The sequence below is a fragment of the Aspergillus lucknowensis genome, assembly GCF_044049455.1.
Source record: "Aspergillus lucknowensis strain CBS 449.75 chromosome Unknown BJX67scaffold_31, whole genome shotgun sequence".
Classification (NCBI taxonomy): Eukaryota; Fungi; Ascomycota; class Eurotiomycetes; order Eurotiales; family Aspergillaceae; genus Aspergillus; species Aspergillus lucknowensis.
The window spans coordinates 111,692-128,671 of record NW_027263575.1 but is presented as its reverse complement, the minus strand read 5'-3'; the positions used below and the strand labels follow the sequence as shown (position 1 = coordinate 128,671).

The 16,980-nt window shown below is 52.5% G+C and overlaps 5 protein-coding genes across 5 annotated transcripts; all 5 read right to left on the bottom strand.

The window, feature by feature from the left end:
- Positions 1-275: 275 nt before the first annotated feature.
- Positions 276-1,055, bottom strand: cpcA (amino acid starvation-responsive transcription factor GCN4; the record flags this gene model as incomplete). Its single annotated transcript, XM_071033297.1, has 2 exons — positions 276-970; positions 1,031-1,055. 2 exons carry the CDS (start codon positions 1,053-1,055, stop codon positions 276-278), a joined length of 720 nt encoding a protein of 239 aa, XP_070884487.1.
- A 2,531-nt stretch (positions 1,056-3,586) lies between these two features.
- BJX67DRAFT_176459 (uncharacterized protein) lies at positions 3,587-5,883 on the bottom strand. The gene is made up of 3 exons (XM_071025139.1): positions 5,494-5,883; positions 5,239-5,437; positions 3,587-5,184 (listed from the first exon to the last, which is right to left on the bottom strand). The coding sequence occupies exons 1-3, from the start codon at positions 5,781-5,783 to the stop codon at positions 4,018-4,020; spliced, it is 1,656 nt and encodes a 551-aa protein (XP_070884486.1). The 5' UTR covers positions 5,784-5,883; the 3' UTR covers positions 3,587-4,017.
- A 2,885-nt stretch (positions 5,884-8,768) lies between these two features.
- BJX67DRAFT_176257 (sulfate transporter family protein) lies at positions 8,769-12,585 on the bottom strand. The gene is made up of 5 exons (XM_071025137.1): positions 12,204-12,585; positions 10,813-12,150; positions 10,478-10,677; positions 10,193-10,426; positions 8,769-10,146 (listed from the first exon to the last, which is right to left on the bottom strand). Exons 1-5 carry the CDS (start codon positions 12,415-12,417, stop codon positions 8,968-8,970), a joined length of 3,165 nt encoding a protein of 1,054 aa, XP_070884485.1. The 5' UTR covers positions 12,418-12,585; the 3' UTR covers positions 8,769-8,967.
- Positions 12,586-13,060: 475 nt separating this feature from the next.
- BJX67DRAFT_358139 (DNA replication protein PSF1) lies at positions 13,061-14,163 on the bottom strand. The gene is made up of 3 exons (XM_071029551.1): positions 13,915-14,163; positions 13,320-13,858; positions 13,061-13,260 (listed from the first exon to the last, which is right to left on the bottom strand). The coding sequence occupies exons 1-3, from the start codon at positions 13,939-13,941 to the stop codon at positions 13,167-13,169; spliced, it is 660 nt and encodes a 219-aa protein (XP_070884484.1). The 5' UTR covers positions 13,942-14,163; the 3' UTR covers positions 13,061-13,166.
- A 469-nt stretch (positions 14,164-14,632) lies between these two features.
- On the bottom strand, positions 14,633-16,803 carry BJX67DRAFT_176212 (HMG-box domain-containing protein). Its single transcript, XM_071025136.1, has 3 exons — positions 16,340-16,803; positions 16,230-16,283; positions 14,633-16,164 (listed from the first exon to the last, which is right to left on the bottom strand). Exons 1-3 carry the CDS (start codon positions 16,532-16,534, stop codon positions 14,917-14,919), a joined length of 1,497 nt encoding a protein of 498 aa, XP_070884483.1. The 5' UTR covers positions 16,535-16,803; the 3' UTR covers positions 14,633-14,916.
- Between the last annotated feature and the right edge of the window lie 177 nt (positions 16,804-16,980).

The following is a 16,980-nucleotide window of genomic DNA, read 5'->3' as shown; positions in this document are numbered from 1 at the left end:
GCCAACGAAGAAAGCAATCATTGAAGAATAGAATCATGAGAATCCATGGATAAAATCAACTTTTGTCCAGTCGGAGAGTCGGTCCAGGCGATCTGAGACCGGTTAATACTCCCGAGTTCAGTAAGACGTGAGGCTCTACGCCCCCGCCCACAACATAACCCTTTTTGAGACAGTGCTCGAAAAAAGAAGCAACAGTAAGCAACATTCAAAACACGATACACAACCGTAATAGCCGAACATAGTCTTGACCGATTCGAAACGCCCTTGTTTTAGATTTAGCAGCCCTGGTTCCGGGCAATCGTCTTCCAATATTCTGCCGTGCGCTGTGCCTCCTCGAGCTGCTTCTCGAGTTCCGCGATACGGCGTTCCATGTCTCCTTGACGTTCGAGCTTCCTCGCACGAGACTTGCGAGCTGCCTCAGTATTCCGAGCTCGCTTCACTGCGACAGGATCGCTCTCATCGTACTTGATCGGTGCAAGTGGCTTTCGCTGGCGAGCGTTGACACCAGCGACGGTCAAATGCCTAGTTGCAGAACCACGAACAGCGGGGGAAGTAACCGGAGGCGAGACTAGTTCAACGGCAGGAGAGGCAGGAGATTCGGGCTTAACTTGGCCGACGGAGGTAGCGATTTCCAGACAAGTCGGATCAAAGGGTAGAGACATATCGTCAGGGAAGAGAGAGCCCCAGTGCTCATGGCCAGCAGCCAGGTCGAGCTTGTTTTCGAACAAAGGTGAAGTATCTTCACTCCATGCTGGAGATTCAAACAAGGGCGTGCTAAGATCGGTGAAGGACGCGGATGGAGGGGCCGAGCTGTCCATCACGAGATCCTTGGGTGACACTGTGCCTTCTGGCACATCCCCATCCTTGGGCACCATGAAGCCTGTTGGAATGACCTGTGGTGAAAACATGCCGGAATCTGTGATTTGTGCTAGGTCGTCACAGAGCTGGTCAGAGGTCACGCCAAAGAGGTCTGGATCATGGACGTTAGTATGAAACCGTAAATGGTGGATCCGAAAGTAGGAGAGCTCACCTTGAGCCATATTTGGAGTGGACATGTTGCGCCGGTGGCTGACAGGGAGTGTATACGGACTTTGATTGGGTGAGTTGGTGGTACTGTTGCTGAAAAGGGGGATGGGCGGACGATTGAAGTTGTTAGAATTCGGAGCCGCAGGAGCAGAATTTGAAGCTGCGAACCAACGCAGCAGATGTTTATGGTTGGAGGGACTAGACCGAAGAGCAGTAGACGGAGGATACCCGGCAGACTGAGTAACAAGTCTGTTCAACCGAGGGTCCTGAACTGGGGAACCTGCAAGATGTTGCTGCAAGTTGACAGAATGACGACGCGAAATGTGCCCAGATTGGAGCAAGGATCGCTGGTAGGTGGCTACTTGTCTAGGGGCAGTACTCAGGGGTGCTGAGGCGCGCAAGTCCCTGGGTTGAGGCTGGGGACACGGAGCGGGATAGAGTACGAAGTCCTCTTGTGGAGAGCTCGAACTGTTGCTGACGTTGCGGTGGTTGTTTGAATCCGGATTCTGAGCCAAAGGCTGCTGGGGTGAGTGCGTAGAAAGCCATGGTTGCTGATGGTTATCCGTGGTGAACGACGTAAAGTCGAACGTGGTGAAAGAGTTTGGGTGAGAACTTGAGCTACGCGAAGCGAGGCTGAAGTTCAGAGGTCCCTGGAGAGGAGACTCTGAAGAACTGGGAATGATAGAGGGGGGATTTGAAGACGTCGTCCGTTGAGGATCTATGGTGTCTGTCTCGGCTGAGAAAGACGAGCTGGCAGCGGGGGGTGCACTTAGCAGTCCATTGTGAAATGGACAGTGAGATGGAAACTGGTTAATTTGAGATGGTATCGTGATAAAGATAAAGGTGAACGGCTAGGTCGTGTTGAGATATGAAAGCTGTGTTGAGAAAAGAGGGTGGACGATAAAGAGAGAAGAAAAAGGAGGAAAAAAACCCAGGCAACAATGGGGAATCAGGCACCTTTTTAACCACAGCCGTTGTGCGTCGTGTGTGAGCGCTTCCGCCAATCAAGGTGCTTGATTTCTCCGTCTGTTGAGCTTACTTTACCTGGACTAGCGCAATCTCCACGGTCAGCAGTTGTGAGTCATAGGACAGTTCAAGGTTCTAATTGGTGAAATTCTGTCAAAAGTGGGCCCACAATCGCCCCAGGCACCAAAAAGGCTCACAAAATCACACTTTTCTCTGCACTGTTTTTGTCGTGGTTGATGACAAACCATCGCTGCCTGCAATGCCTGCTCGTATCGGCACAAGTTTCTGGGTTCTTCGCGCCCATTGACCAATCAATATCCTGTTTCAAGAATTGCACAGCCTCCTCGGGCTCTCGACCCTTTGCAGATGGAGTGAGGCAGAAGGCTCAGCCCCAATCCCCTCTCCACGCACTGCCTGGATACGAACTCGACAGATGCGACGCTGCTCCAAAAGGAAATTTAAGTCGTCACAGAAATCAGCCTGTCCTGAAAATCTGTGGGAGGAAAGAAAGAAGAAAAAGTTCTCTTCCTCTTCAGCTGTGGAGATCACTTCCCCGTTTCGCTCCCCGCCGTTGAACACCGTCTTGGTTGGCGTGGCCGAAGGGCGTACACCTGCATTCCAATTGCGCCCACAACCGGGTTTTCCCGCCGACTGATGTTGAAGGACTGTCCATCTGACTTCAAAATGGAGATTTTTGGTTGCGCCAATTCCCTCAGATTGATTGGACACGGCTCCTGAAGATCCAAATTTGGGGAACGTGGTTGTTCGTCTGTCGAATCCACCACGGGCCAGACGGATTGTCCGTTTCGGGTTTTCTCGCTAACTCCAGATGTCTCAAAGCCTTCTGCGTTGACTTTCCTGGAGTGAAGCTTTTCGGAAGAGGGAATCCCAGGTTCACAGGACGGAGCGGAGACGATGCCCTCCAAAGCAGGAGGAATTCGCTTCCAGCGAGGCCGTCTTGCCTTCAAAATTTGGGAATCCACGGCAAGAAGTCGGAATCATCCACATCGAGGGAGTCCAGAGTTTTCCGGGAAACAATAATATAAAATCGTCTTGCACTCTTCTCCCACAATGCCTTATCGAAAACGTGAAATTGTGTTCCATACTGGCAACTGTTTTGGGATGCTGCGCGATATGCGGCCTGATCATGAAGGCAGAAAACATGCCGCAATGTTGCTCAGCATCGGAAAATATTCCCACAACACGCGAGGACAGACCACCACCCGAACTTCCAGATAGACGAGGACCTGGTCTTTTCAGTCTTCGCCTTGTCACTGAGGATTCGCCCACCAGCGGCAACCTTTATCATGTACACAACGCGCCAGGAAGCCCACTCAGTGATCTTCACACGAATGTCGTGAATTATGAAACAGTGCATTGATTCTATTACATATTACCTAAGCTGTGCTAATCGGGCATGAGCCAACCATGTTAAGCATGGCGGTCATTCAAGTGGTCAAATTGAGTCGAGTCGAGGATCCAAGATAAACAGATTCACAAACCATCCGACAAACAGATCACCCTTCCCCCAACCGGGTATCGAGACAGTGCATCAAATGGCCGCGGCAATCACCTCGCAAAGCAAAGAACAGCAAATGGTATCAATCTAGTCCGGACGGTGCAGAGCATGACCTCGCAGGCAAAAAGGGGTATCCCTGAGAGGTCGGATATCATAAACGAGTGAACTGTGGTACCTGGAGTCGGGATCGAACACTATAGCACTCACTGGAAAACGACCGTCAAAGCAGAGGGTATCATTGACGCTCAGAATCAAGTAGCCAGCCTCCAAGCGGAAGCGAAGACAACGAGAGAGGGGCGACAGTGCGTCATTAAGCTAGAGGAAAAAAAAATGAAGTTTCCAAAGTTGGGCTCAAGATAATGCGAGGATTTTTTTTTTCGTACGTTCTCGTTTTCTTGTTGCTTTTCCATCTTAAAAGAAGGGGTGATTTATCATGAAGCACAAGTGTTCGAAAGCATATAGCGTTGATCCCACCATTTCTCAAATTCGACCGACCTTGGTGAACTTCATGCGGCCGCCTGAACAGGAGTGGAGGTGGAGGCAACAGCAGGCTTAGCCTCCTCGGTGGCAGGAGCATCAGCTGGTTTGGAGCCCTCCTCAGCAGGGGTAGCCTCGGGAACAGGCTCAGTCTTGTCGGCCTTGGTCTCACCCTCAGTGGTAGCAGGCTCCTTGGGCTCGGGCTTCACTGCCTTGCTGACCCTGCGGAAAAGGCCACCGGCCTTGTTGCCCTTGGGCTTGGTCTCACCATCAGCGGCCTCGGTATCAGAGTCACCCTTCTTCTTGCCGAAGTTGGCGAAGAAGGAAGTACGGCGCTTGTCCTTGGTGGTACCAGCGGCAGACTCGCCAGTGGCGGCCTCGGCCGGAGCGGTGTCCTTAGCGGCCTCGACCTCAGGGGCAGCAGTCACGCTCTCAGGCTCAATGGGCTTAGAAGCTTCCTCGACGGGGTTGTCAAGCTGCGGGGCAGTGCTGGCAACGGGAGTAGTCTCAGCAGGAGCCGAAGCTTCCTTCTCGGACTTCTCGTGAGAGGGGCCGGTAACCTTTTGCAAGAAGTTACCGAAGATGGAAGAGCGCTTCGACTTGGCGGGGGCAGCTTGTTCACCCTCTTCCTTCTTCTCCTCTTTCTTGTCTTCGGTCTCAGCTGGTGCAGCAGCGGTTTCAGTGGCGGGAGTCTCCGCAGCAGTCGAGTTCTCGGCGGCGGGAGTCTCGGCCGGCGTCTCAGTGGTAGCAGCGGTTTCCTCCGTCTTTGTCTCCTCCTTCTCTTCCTTCTTCTCGGACTCTTCCTTCTTACCCAGGAGAGATCCGAAGATAGACGTCCTCTTGCGTGAGCGGGAGCGGTCCTTGGTGTCCTTGTCCTTGGTCTCTTCAGTAGTAGCGGCAGCAGCGGGAGCTTCCTCTTCCTTCTTCGTGTCTTCCTCCTTGGCGTCCTGCTTAGGTTCAGTAGGCTTCTTAGCGGCCTCGACGACGGGCTTTGTGAGCTTCTCGAGCTCAGCCTTGTAGCCCTCGCTGGAGGTGATGGTCTCCTTCTCGGCCTTAGCTTCACTGGATTTGGCCTCGATAGCGGCAATCCAGCTGTCACGCTCGGTGGTGCTAGAGGCTTGGAAAGCGTGCTTGTGGCCGTTCAGCTTGAAAAGGAACTCCGTGGAACCCTCTTTGGTGACATCGGTGATGTCCGCCTGTTTGTATGTTAGCGGAACTGGTCCCCAATTCCTACAAACTAAAGTACTAACCAAGCTGATGATTCCAGCGGGGGTAGCCTTGTCCTCAGAGCGCTTGGTGAAGAACAGCAGGCCCTTGCCGGTCTGGCTAGCCCAGGCAACAACAGGGTTAGCGACAGCAGGCTTCTCGTTTGCGCGGTAGACGGAGAGCTGCTTGGCCTCCACAGCCTCGTCGTTGAAGTAGAAGAAGCGCTTCGCGAAGCGGAGGCTCCTTTAGGTTACGTTCGTCAGCATCTTGCCGCATTTCCACGTATGATAGAATCTTACTTGACCAGACCGGGAGCCTTGTAGCCGAGGCTGCCCTCGGAGGCGGGGGTAACCTCCTTTGGCTCTTCCTTGGGAGCCTCAGCAGGGGCGTCAGCCTTGGATTCTTCGGTAGGAGCCTCAGTAGCGGGAGCAGCTGCAGCCTCAGTGGTCTCAGCAGCGGTTTCCTTGGGAGGTTCCGCAGCTGGAGTCTCGGTGGCAGCCGGAGTCTCAGTGGCAGCGGCGGCAGGGGTTTCGGTGGTAGCAGGGGCGGCCACCGGGGTCTCCTCGACGGGCTTCTGGGCCTCAGACATGATGTCGATAGTGAATTAAAGAGGTAATTATAGTGGGTATAATGGATTAAATAAATTCGTAGAGAAGCTAGAGGAAGCTTCGCAAATGGAGTCACGTCGAGCTGGGTATCTCAGGGGGTATCTCAACAGAAAGAAACAGGAGCAACCTCAGCGCAGGGCCAGAAGAGCTCGGGTATCACAACGAGAATGGGACAAAGGTAGATGGAAAAGGGGGGGGAGCGAAGCACAGGGGTTTGTAGTAGCAGGATGGGAGTGAAGAAAAGGAAGAGAAGGAGAAGGAGAAGAAGAGGGGAAGAAGGAGGAAGAAAAACGCAGGCGAGCCAAAGGCAGAGTGGCCGAGCAGGAGCAGGGGTTGGTTCGAAAGGAGCCAAAAGGAGAGTCTGAAAGGACGGGAGGGTGGGCAGATTGCCGATTCGGGAAAAGAGCTGCAGGGCGGCGCTCCAAAAACAACACTAAAGGAGGAGGAGTTTCTGGTTAATTTTGCTCTGGTGGCTCTCGAAGGGGGAACGTCTCCCAGTCAGAGAACATGGATGCAGCTTTCTCGTCCTTGGTTCGCAAGGCAAAGGGAGCAGGTTTTGGGATCTCGGATTGGTGAAAAGTTTGTCAGTGCGACATGGACTTCCTTCTCCTGAGAGGTGAGAGAACTTGCACCAGGAGCTTGGCCACTGACCCAGCTTCCAGAGGTTCAACCGGCCGTGCAGCTTAAACGGTCTAGTCCAGGCCCTTAATTCTCCCCCAACAAGAAGTAGCTCGACGCCTTTGCACGGGAGCTCATATGGAACAACAGTAAATTCTTGATGTTCTGCAGACACAGAGCCGTAGGTTTTCGGATCAAAAACCCCTCATCAGGACAGGACACGAGCAGGAAGAGCAACGACGAGAGGGAACGTCGCAAAAAAAGGCAGTCAGGTGCTCCAGCAGTGGATCCAGCCACGGATTTTGCTTGGGATCCATCGCCCATGGACGCCTTCTCCTGATCCCTGTGACTCCAGCTTCTTGGTTCTCCAAGCGCCAACAGCTCCTCGTCTGGAGTCGATGACGGCGCTGATTTTGAAGGAAGTCGGTCTCTCCCACGGTCTATGATCTCTCTCTATATTTTTCCCCTCTCCAGGATTCGGAAACCGATGCGGTTGCATGATCACCGACCAAATTTAACCCGTAAGAATGGCTCGGTTCCAAAGGTTCAAAGACTCTGGTTCTGGTCCTGGCGCGCACCAACCACAATAGGCAGTTAGCTGCTTTCCTTGCAAGACGAAGACCCAGGTGAAGATCACGACAGCCGCCCAATTGTTCGATAATCTCGCCCATCGTCGTCAGCTGAATCAGCACAGGGACGGGAATCAGAGGGCAACGGCTGCTTCTTGTCCACGCGACTCGAAACATCCCATGACTGCCAGCAGGCCTGTTATTCGGCCAACCAGCAAACAAGGACACCCTCCATCACCAGTATCGTCGGCAATCCGTGACAGTTGACGTTGATGCCGTCAAACAGCACAAACTCATGGCCACCAAGATGTCGTGCCTGTGTCTCTCGTCCTCCGTCGTCTTGAAGCGCACGGTTGTCCTCCGGAGGAGCCTGTCAATTGAACAATAAAGAGCAGTCATCGCAGCCCCACACGCGCGTCTGCAGCCCAACTTCGAGACAACATTCATGCCCAGACTGCTTTTCCATTGCACATCCTCACGAGAGAGGTCTTCCCTTCCTCATGCCGTCAACATGTTTGAACCACATTATTGTCCACAATTATGTTGTCCTTCAACGCTTCAGCTCAAAACCACTCAAAGAGTGCCATGTTTCGGATCCACCCCCTTTTCACAGTCTCGGTCCCATCACTCAATGGGCAGAGCCACCGACCAATGAAACCCCCGTCGATCTGATGATCCCTTTCGAGCCATGCTCCAATGTCCATCGCTTCCAGCTTTCTGAGTCCAATTTTCTTGACTTCTCTCTCGCTGTCGGAAATTTTCGGTCATTCTCCGCTCGTGTTGTCTCATCTTGCACTAAATACTCTCTTCTCCCATTTTCGGCATTCCAGGTTCCCGATGAAGCCGAAAACGCCATATCGATGTAACTCAGGGCGCAGGTCCACTTCGGCATTGTATTTCGCCATCACCAGTCCAAGGACAGGGCCAGTAGACTCCACGTCCCTCTGCAGCTGACGGAGTACAAAGGCACGGTACCCGAGAACAGCAGTTCTCTCGCTCAGCGCATCTTCAAAATAGAACCTTCCAATGTCAAGATGAAGACCAAATGCCAGTGATATCCCCTCCCTCCCGCTCCCCACTGACTCTCGGCCCAGACGGCACAGACCCTGGCTGGTGACTCCTGCAATCATCATCATTATGAGGACAAGACGACCATCAAATCAACCAACCCCTCACGCGCTCGCTTGCCCTCAACGGAGCCTCATTCATTCTGAATAATTAATCTTCTTTTTTTCAGTCGGCAGTCTTAATTAACTTCAGGATGTTAGGTTAACTCGGCAATCAACCTGGGCAACTAACTCGCAATGGCCCCAACGGATCAAATCATCAACAATCCAAATTGATCCTCGTGCATGCTCATCTGCTGCTACGACCAGTCCAGCCCTAGCGCGCCAACCGAACAAGGCAGAAGGATATCTGCCGTTGCTCTTGGTGCTTATCGCCTTGCATTTTCTTCGTCTCACCTTCGTCGCTCTCACGTGATACAGCGTCGAACTTCCGTGATCCAACGAATTACCAAACTTATTGCGCGAAGCAGGCCCAATCGAGATCCTGTCGTCTCTTCCTTCGGCCATGAATAAGATTCAATATTTGGGCTCTTGTGTCTCGACGCGTGATTCAAAATTGGGGCCCTGCGATGTCGCCATTAAAGTCGGTCATACCGAAGCACCCCTCTACCAAAATGTGGAGGGGTAAAGCTGAATGTCGGTTTCGGCCGTCTTGTCCTTTCTGTAACTTAATGCAGAACTCCCTCCAGGCGGAGAGAGGGTGAAGTCTCCAACCAATGCACGAGGCATCGAGTCTTAACAACAATGTGTCCTCCGTCCGTGTATTCTGAGAGCCGGGAAAAAGGTTAAGAACATCATAAATCCCCGCCCATCACAAACAAACTCGAGAGTCTCGTCACGCCGCCATAGTAAGTACATAACTAGAACCAGGAAGGTCAGTCGGCGAATGATAGTCGGGTGCGGGGAGCCACTCACGAAGTAATGCTATCCATCCGCTCCGTCGTCAGCTTCAAGCTAACCGTCAAGAGCTCTCGTGCAATATCCGGCTCTCGCTCCTGCAGTGCCTTCCAATTCTTCGCATTAAGGCTCCACGTAACGCAGTCCTGCTCGGCTTTGACAGTCGCTGTCCGCCGCGTCTCGCTGAAGAAGGGTAGCTCTCCACACGGCCGTCCAGCGACGATCAGCTCAAAGTACCGACCCTGGGGTAGCTCGTACTCTGCCCGGAGCATCCCCGACTCCAGAAGGTAAAATGCATTGGGGATATCGCCCTCTTGAAAAAGGGCGGTTCCCGCTGCATAGCTCTCGCGGACGAAATACGGGCAAGCCGAAAACCAGAAATCTTCGTTTCGCGAGGTCAGGCCCTGGAAAGTCTGAAGGAGAAGGGGCAGTGGTTGGCGCATTGCCGACCACGCTGCTGGAACGATGACCGCAGTTTCGTCTTCGCGGAGCGTCGTCGTAGCCGCTCGCTGGAGGTCTTGGTGGCGAGGGGAACCGACAACTCCTTCCGCTAGCGGGGGGTGGTGTTGGGATGCTGGCACCTCCAGATTTTGCGAAGTCGTCTTCCGCTGCAGCAGCGCTTCACGGTGGCTGTAGAAGACATTGAGATACTCGTTTTCACAGTATTCCAGCGCTGAATTCAGGTCTTCGTATATTCGAACTCCGAACTCCGGCTGGAACAGACCAACATTCTGGAGGCTTTTCCCGACATCCCCTTCCACATCAAGGCCAGAAATCGTCATCTGCACATTCCTCTTTTTCAAGATTCGGTTGATGCGAGTAAAAGCTTCCGCCGCAGAAAAGTCGACACCATAAACCCGAGAAAGATCTAAGATAATGAATCTTATCGGAAGTCTACTGAATGCGTCCTCTTCAATGAGCCCTCGCATGGTGTTTTCAACGTCCACAATCGTCCCGAAGAACAAATAGCCGCCGAGTTTGAGGATCAGGGTCTGCCGCCCAGCCTCTTTCAGGTAGCGGTGCTGAATAGGGGGCCGGCGAACTGTAGAACCGGCAATTTTGCCTGAGTAAGTTGCGCGGATGGCGGACTTCCGGGACGTCTGAACAACAAAACTCAAGCAGGCTAGGATAATACCAACGAGAATACCAGCGACAAAGTCCCAGATACCCATAGTTGCGACAATAATGACAACCTGAAACGTAAGCTAGAGCCGAGAAACCGAAGGAAAGAGGCCTCACCGTCAAGTACTCGTGTCGATGTAGCTTTCCCCAAGTGTCTACAAGTGCCTCCCCCATCAACTCAATCCCGAGCAGGAATATAAGAGCTCCCACAACCATGACGGGAATGAACCCGATTATGACAGGGCCAACTACCATAACACCTGCAGTAGCTCCGGCAAGCATAACACCGGCTAGGCGGGAATTGCCACCACTGTCGATGAAAAGTAAACTGTTGGTGTACACGAGGTAATTCTAGCGGTGGGTTAGAATAGATCACTTCCTCAATGTTTCCTGTGACTCTACCTGAATACTGCCGGCAAATCCAGACAGGGCATTTGTGACGCCGTGAGCTATCAATTCGCGGTCAACGTTCAAATTGTCTTCCCCGGTCGAAATGCCTAGAGCCGGAACGTTGATGGGAACGTGAAGTACTCCAAAGAATGTGAGTGCAAACATTGCGGGAACGGTGTCGATAAAAGCAGGCCAATCGACGGCAGCAAAGTCTAGAAACGTTAGTCGACGGCAAATATAAGGGAGGCAAAATGGGTCCCATTCAGCTACGTGAGTGGAAGTCAATGAAGGATGGGACCTTGTGCCCGGCGGCGGCAAGAAGGCAAGAATAGTCGGGAAACACTCACCATAGAGGGTATAGAAGTGGTACCACGGATTAGAAGCCGAAGGCGCATCAAACACCCAGCCGCTATTCCGTAAGGACATCAAAGGTATGCGGGCGATGAACTTGATGATATAAAAAATCAGGGCAACAACAATGAAGTAGGCGCCAACTAAAAAGTTAGATCTGACAAAACGCTTGAGAACGAGAAGACCAATTGCAAGCGACAAAGGCGTTATCCAAAGAGGAACTGTACCCAAGCGGAAAAGCTCCTGCATAGTTGGGATATTAAACTCAAAAGACCCAGGTAATCGAGCTGATACCTCGAGGCCTGTCAGGATAAGGAAAAATCCTACGCCTCCAATGCACCCAATCAGGATATGCCGGGGGAAAAATCCAATGAGAGAACCGATCTTGCAGGTACCCATCAAGAAGAACACCAGGCCTGTGAGAACAGAGCTGACGGAAAATGCTAGGATTGTAGTAGCTATAACGGATTTGGGATTGTCCTCACCAACACGGTGCAATATCGTAAACGCCATCTGATGGAAGAACGGTACGACCTCGATCATCTCGCTTCCAATTCCTCCACGGAATATCGAGCCTCCGCAAGAGAAAACCAGTTGAGAAATGATCGTACTGACGTAGAACATGGAGATACCGTCAGATCCGAGATCCGAAAATATCGACTCGCCCAATGGAAACAGGATCATGCCGTATGACAGAGCATCCAGGATGTTAAGTAGAAGACCGAGAAATACCGAGGGTAGCAGGCTGAGTGGATGTATAATGCCTTGTCGCCATACGGTTCGGCCATCCCAAGCTTTTGGATGAACTAATATTTCGAATGTCATCGAGAGCTTCGAAAGGGCTCTTGGAAGAGCGCCAGATATCTCTTTCGGCGAATACACCTGGCCCTCCACATCACTAGCTACCCCGTAGCTCCTGGATTTTTTCGAAGAGGGTCGTTTGGTCAGTAGAGATGTCCGCTCCGTGCTGGTATCCGCTTCTTCTGCATCATCTGGAGTGGATATTGTAACCGTTGTATGCTCACTCGATCCATTCAAGGCTTTGGCACTCTTTTTTGATTTTCTATTGTGACTAGAAGACGGGTCACGGATCATAGCCGTTAACACCGACGAACCGGGAGAATGCCCTCCGGGCCCCGGACGTATTTCAGCTACCTTCATTAGGTTGGCCGAATGTTCACTGGACGAGGACAGAGCTTCCAAATTACTTGGGCGGTCTGTTGGTTGAAAGATATTCATGGTTGGGGGCAGGTTTCTCAGTTCCTGTGGCAAGGCGCGCGAGGCCAATTCGGCAGTCTGTTCTCGAAGGCCATCAGAGGAGTAATGTGCTGGATCTAGACAGCTCTGTCAGTAACCAGTGCTAGCCAATTGACAAGAGCTCTTCTACCAGAAGCGTTGTGGAACGAGCGGTGATGGAAAGACCGGCTCGGCGTCCTGTAACTTGTCCCGCCAGTAACTATCCGCTCAGACCCCAGTCCGCGGGGGAAGCTACTTGGCTCCGCCAGAGTATCAACCGTGTCTGGAGCAATGTGGTCTGCGGAAACTGGTCCAGAGTGGGAGGCGCGCGAGTCCCCGCGCTGTCGACGACCCAGGACACCCATCGTTGCAAGGGGATTAACTCGTAATCCACTCGAGAAATTACTAGTAGTTTGCGTGGTTCAAGAGCTCTCGCGGCGTGGGCGGTGGCCAGAGGTGGTCGATGACGCAAGACTTATGGCGAAAACAACAATGGGCATCGCCTTACGGGAGAAGAGACGAGCCGGGAGAGGCGTGCACGCGACGACATGGGAGAGGAGGATGGAACTGGGGCGATGGATGCAGGCGACGGAGGATGGAAGAGTCGATTCCAAGCCCGTTGCTGTTCTTATCGACAAATTGACTAAAAAGTCTTATCATGGGCGGATTCTGGGCTTTGGAGGGGTCCACTTAGACCCGGTCTAACGCTCTGGCGAGGAACAGGAATTCATCGTCAGATTGAAGGAAAGAGAATCAAAGTGGAATCCCGGAGCTTCGAAGAGTTGATGAGAGGAAGTTGAAGCTCGAAGCTCAGATCGTGGCCGTCGCGACGCTTTCGGAGATCGGCCGATAGGGTGCAGCGAAAACGTCGCACTTGCGTTCTGCTGCATTAACTCGTCCACTGACGGAGTCAGCCGAGAGGTCAGGATCGGTGAGTTATGAAAATCCATCCATCACAATTCTGATGAGTTAAATACTACTTGACGCTTGGTTTACTGGATGCAACCTCACAGGATCGAACGTAGGGTCTCGTCTATTCTAATCAAGATAGTAGGCGTGGAGAACGTTAGACACACAAACATCGGGTATCACAAAGCAAATAACCATCAAACAATTAGCTCAATCGCTCCAGAAACCCCTGAGCAATCAGTCGCTCTACGTCACCATGTCGCACATAGAGCTGACTATTCTTCGTCAAATTGATGACCCTGCTCTCCGTTAGCCCAGCCCGACCTTTTCCAGTCCAGGGAAACGAGGAGAAACATACCCATACTCCGTCTGAATCTCCCCTGCGTCCCTCAATACCCTGACATCTATAAACAAATCCTTCGGCGGCTCTAGGCTCCCCGTAAGATCGATATCCGTCCACTGCCCCTTATACGTCGCAAGCATATCACTATACAGCCGAAAATACTCCTCTTCCTCGGGACTCAGCGAGCTCTGATTCCCACTCTGCGAACTCATCACCCCCTGTACTCCTTGCCCTGCTTCCGTACCACCGCCCGATGGTGGTGCCTGCTCCTCCAGTACATCAATACCCTTCCAGCATAGCTCCTCTAGTTTCTCCGTACGGACGCGATGGTAGGCGAGGAGACAGCGCTTGTTGCGCCGAATGCAGAGATGGTCGACCAGTAGTGCGCATGCGACCGCCGGCTCTTGGGACGGATTGAAGCTCCCCTCGAAGGGAGCGAGAAGGTGAGCGAGGTCGCGGTCGAGATCTTGGACTTCGCGGGCAACTGTGCGGACGAGTTCGGTTTGGTAGGGCGGGAGATGGGCGAGTGATTGGGTGCGTTTGGCATGCTGGACCTAGGCAAATCTTAGAAGGCGCTTTCGGTGGGGTGTGCAGGGTATTTTGAACATACGAGTTTGTTCCCTAGTTCTCCGTACATGGTGTGTGCTCAAGGGAGGCGGCTGGAAACAATGTTGAGGGCGTGCGGGTGAACGCTGGGAACCGTCTTGATGGGCGTGGGGTCTGGGTGAGACACAATTGGGGTCCACGAACTGAACCGAGAAGCCTGAATTCCTGAGCGTGTTGTGGCCCTTCCGGTAGGGAATTTGGCGTTGTCGAGGGCCCCCTGGGGGTCATTGTCTGATTTGGGCTTGGGTTTCCCCCAAGTCTTGCAGCTTTAGAAGCTGCCCACGTGATAGGGCACAACAACTTGAACTCACTTCCTTTCGTTCTTGCGCAGGTATTTTCTCGGAGTTTCGTCGCCTCGGATTCTTGAACCATCGTCACTACCCGCATAGCCCTACTAGTCGCCCTTTCCAAGCATCGTCACTGGTGCAAAGCATTTAGCCTATCGGATTTTGATCGCAATGACGAGAATAAGGTCTGATGGAGTCTCATGTTGATGCAGGAAATCGACACCTCCATGCGATCAGCTGGTTACCGCTTCAGACTCAATATTACCAAGGCAAGTCTGGGTGGATATACCGGTAGAGAAACGTTGTGTGAGAGAGTATTTCCAAAAAAAAAAGGTGCTTTAATTTAACCTAGGAGGATCTCTACCATCATGCCGCAAACCGAGTGAAGTCTATGATAATTACCAACCAACCGTAACGACAGTCGGTTGCAGCAGTCCTGCACCCAAATACAGAAATGACTGACGGGTAACTACAACCAAGTAATAAAATAACAAATTGGAGGAAGGAGACGTTAAAAGCAAACCCCGTCAGTCTCGAGACAAACACCGCCCAAGCGGCCGTCCTCCTGGATTCTTATGCCACGACACCATACTTTCAAGCAGAGAGCCAACCCAGTGAAAAGCAGATAAGCCGACGCATATACCACAGTTAAGCGGGTTCATTCAGCTCATGATGTTCAGCCTCATTAAACGTGGTTCAAAGAGAAGGAAATATGTTGATTAGTATCCCACAGAGTCGTTGAAAAAGGTATCAAATTCACCACCAGCAGCGTCGAAGGTGTTTCCCTGGCTCGGGCCCCATGCTCCGCGGCCATCCCCTAGACTCTGCATCCCCGGTTGGAAGGACGATGCACCAGCATAGGGCATTGCCCCGGGATCCATGGATGTGGGGACCGGAACATAGCTGTTTTGACCGGGTGATTCCTGCCACATGGAGTAGTGGGAGCTTCCGTAGAGTTGGCTCCCACCGTCTAAGTTTGCAGGAGCGCCGGAAAAGCCCAACAATTGAGGGTCAAGCTGGCCGTGTTCCGATACTGTCAGCTGTTGGGTTTGCGGTTGGATGAGGTCATGGTGGGCCGCTCCAGGCAGTCCAGCCAGGGTCGTCGACGACGAGTACTGGATCTCGTCCGCATCCACACTGCCCAACCGTGCATGTACGTCTTCCACGTTGTATCCCAAGAGGGTCGGGTTAGCAGTTGGCTGAGTATACTGAGACGGACCGGAGGAGAGCATTATCCCCGAAAGAGACCTGTTGGGGTTGCTTGTGGGCCATGAAGAAGGGAAGTACCCGTCGTTTGGCAAGCCATGGTCCAATGTGTCAAATGGAGTCGAGCGGCTGCTGTTTGCCCCAATGCTGTCGAGGTCGGGAGTGTTTCGATGGTCACCGAGGAAACCAGAATCGTCGGAACCTTGACGCCTCCTCCGATCCTTTGCGGGTGTAAATTTGTAGCCAGGATGTGCGAGAAGATGGTTTTGCTTTTCGATGCTCGCTAGTCGTGTATACTTCTGCCGGATTGCTGGCGTTTCATGACTCCAACTGTCGCCGGTCACTTCCGACACCACCTGATGGTTGTTCTGATCGAACCACGCTTTGGTCCGGTCAGCGTACGCTGATCTATAGAGCATGAACGAATTCATCGGCCTGGCGACCTTCCCATTTTTCTTGGCCACCTCCAGTCGGCGCTCTTCGATCGAACGATGCACGAACTCATCCATGTCCTTGATTGGGACATGGGTCAGATGCTTTGTTATCTCACTCAAGGGACCCGGTAGAATTGTTCGTCCATCCCTATCCCTGGTTCTTTTTGTCCTCCGTCGTTGTTTGGGCGATCTCGCCACGCTCGGCCTCGAGAGTATCCGTCTCTGTGAGGGCGGACTCCACCGAGCTGCGATAGAATCAACACTGTCAGAGATGCCATTGTCATCAGAGACTGGTGGCGTATGCGGCCCAAGACCGTTTGGTTCCATCTATGTTTTCATTAGACACGGCAAAGTCACACTAATCGATGGATAGCAACGAGCAGGGTCCTTACAGAGGTTAAGGATGCGTTTTGAGAATAGTCACTCGTCGGGCCATATTGCAGGGTCTACGGGACGGCATTAGCGTTGTGGGGTCAGGTTTCTTTGCTGCTGAAGCACTCACAATTGATAATGAACTTTGGCTGTCAAAAGAGATATCGTTGGCTTGCCCGGCAGCTCCATAAGCCCCTTCGCTTCCGTACATCGCGTGGTACAGACCGGAAGGCCCTTGGGATGCCTCAGAAGCTAAGTCACTGTCTTGTGACTGAGGCGGCGAAGGCGGATGGCTGCGAAGCGATCGGCCTGTGCCAGCAGTCATTGTTCGTCTTGCTGGAGAAGGTCGTGGGCGTTAGATATTCCACGAGATTGATTGACCAGGAGGAAATGAGAGGTCTTCCTCTAAGTTTCCCAGGATTAAGCAGCGGGGTGGATTTGGAGAGTTATTTCCGCCGGGGTATCTCTGCTTGAGAGCGGCAGGAGACTGGATTTGTTGAGAACTCAGATGAATGGGAAAATGGACCGATTTTGGAGAGAAGCCGGAGAGAGAAGATTTATCAGAGTTCTTTGCTGGCGGAAGACGCGCATTTGATGCCCCTTAACCAGGTGCCCAGCAGTGAACTGCGATAATCCGGAAGGAGCTCGGAAAGCAAGTGAGACACGCAGCCTTGCTATCAACTGATAGTTGAAACAAGAGACTCAGACAACAGACAGGGATGGAAAGAGGAATCTCGGTAGGGTTGAGATGGTGGCGAGAGCAGTGGCAGA

Excerpts from the sequence above, each read along its gene's own strand:
- BJX67DRAFT_176459 (XM_071025139.1), bottom strand. The coding sequence starts at position 5,783 with ATGTCTGAGGCCCAGAAGCCCGTCGAGGAGACCCCGGTGGCCGCCCCT. Across the intron at positions 5,438-5,493 it reads AAGGCTCCCGGTCTGGTCAA|GAGCCTCCGCTTCGCGAAGC; the intron begins GTAAGATTCTAT and ends CGTAACCTAAAG. Across the intron at positions 5,185-5,238 it reads CCGCTGGAATCATCAGCTTG|GCGGACATCACCGATGTCAC; the intron begins GTTAGTACTTTA and ends ACATACAAACAG.
- BJX67DRAFT_176257 (XM_071025137.1), bottom strand. The coding sequence starts at position 12,417 with ATGGGTGTCCTGGGTCGTCGACAGCGCGGGGACTCGCGCGCCTCCCAC. Across the intron at positions 12,151-12,203 it reads CTCGTTCCACAACGCTTCTG|ATCCAGCACATTACTCCTCT; the intron begins GTAGAAGAGCTC and ends AGAGCTGTCTAG. Across the intron at positions 10,147-10,192 it reads ATCGACACGAGTACTTGACG|GTTGTCATTATTGTCGCAAC; the intron begins GTGAGGCCTCTT and ends CTTACGTTTCAG.
- BJX67DRAFT_358139 (XM_071029551.1), bottom strand. The coding sequence starts at position 13,941 with ATGTACGGAGAACTAGGGAACAAACTC. Across the intron at positions 13,859-13,914 it reads GAGAACTAGGGAACAAACTC|GTCCAGCATGCCAAACGCAC; the intron begins GTATGTTCAAAA and ends AGATTTGCCTAG. Across the intron at positions 13,261-13,319 it reads GAGATTCAGACGGAGTATGG|GGTCATCAATTTGACGAAGA; the intron begins GTATGTTTCTCC and ends AACGGAGAGCAG.
- BJX67DRAFT_176212 (XM_071025136.1), bottom strand. The coding sequence starts at position 16,534 with ATGACTGCTGGCACAGGCCGATCGCTTCGCAGCCATCCGCCTTCGCCG. Across the intron at positions 16,284-16,339 it reads GCCAAAGTTCATTATCAATT|ACCCTGCAATATGGCCCGAC; the intron begins GTGAGTGCTTCA and ends GCCGTCCCGTAG. Across the intron at positions 16,165-16,229 it reads AAAACGCATCCTTAACCTCT|ATGGAACCAAACGGTCTTGG; the intron begins GTAAGGACCCTG and ends ATGAAAACATAG.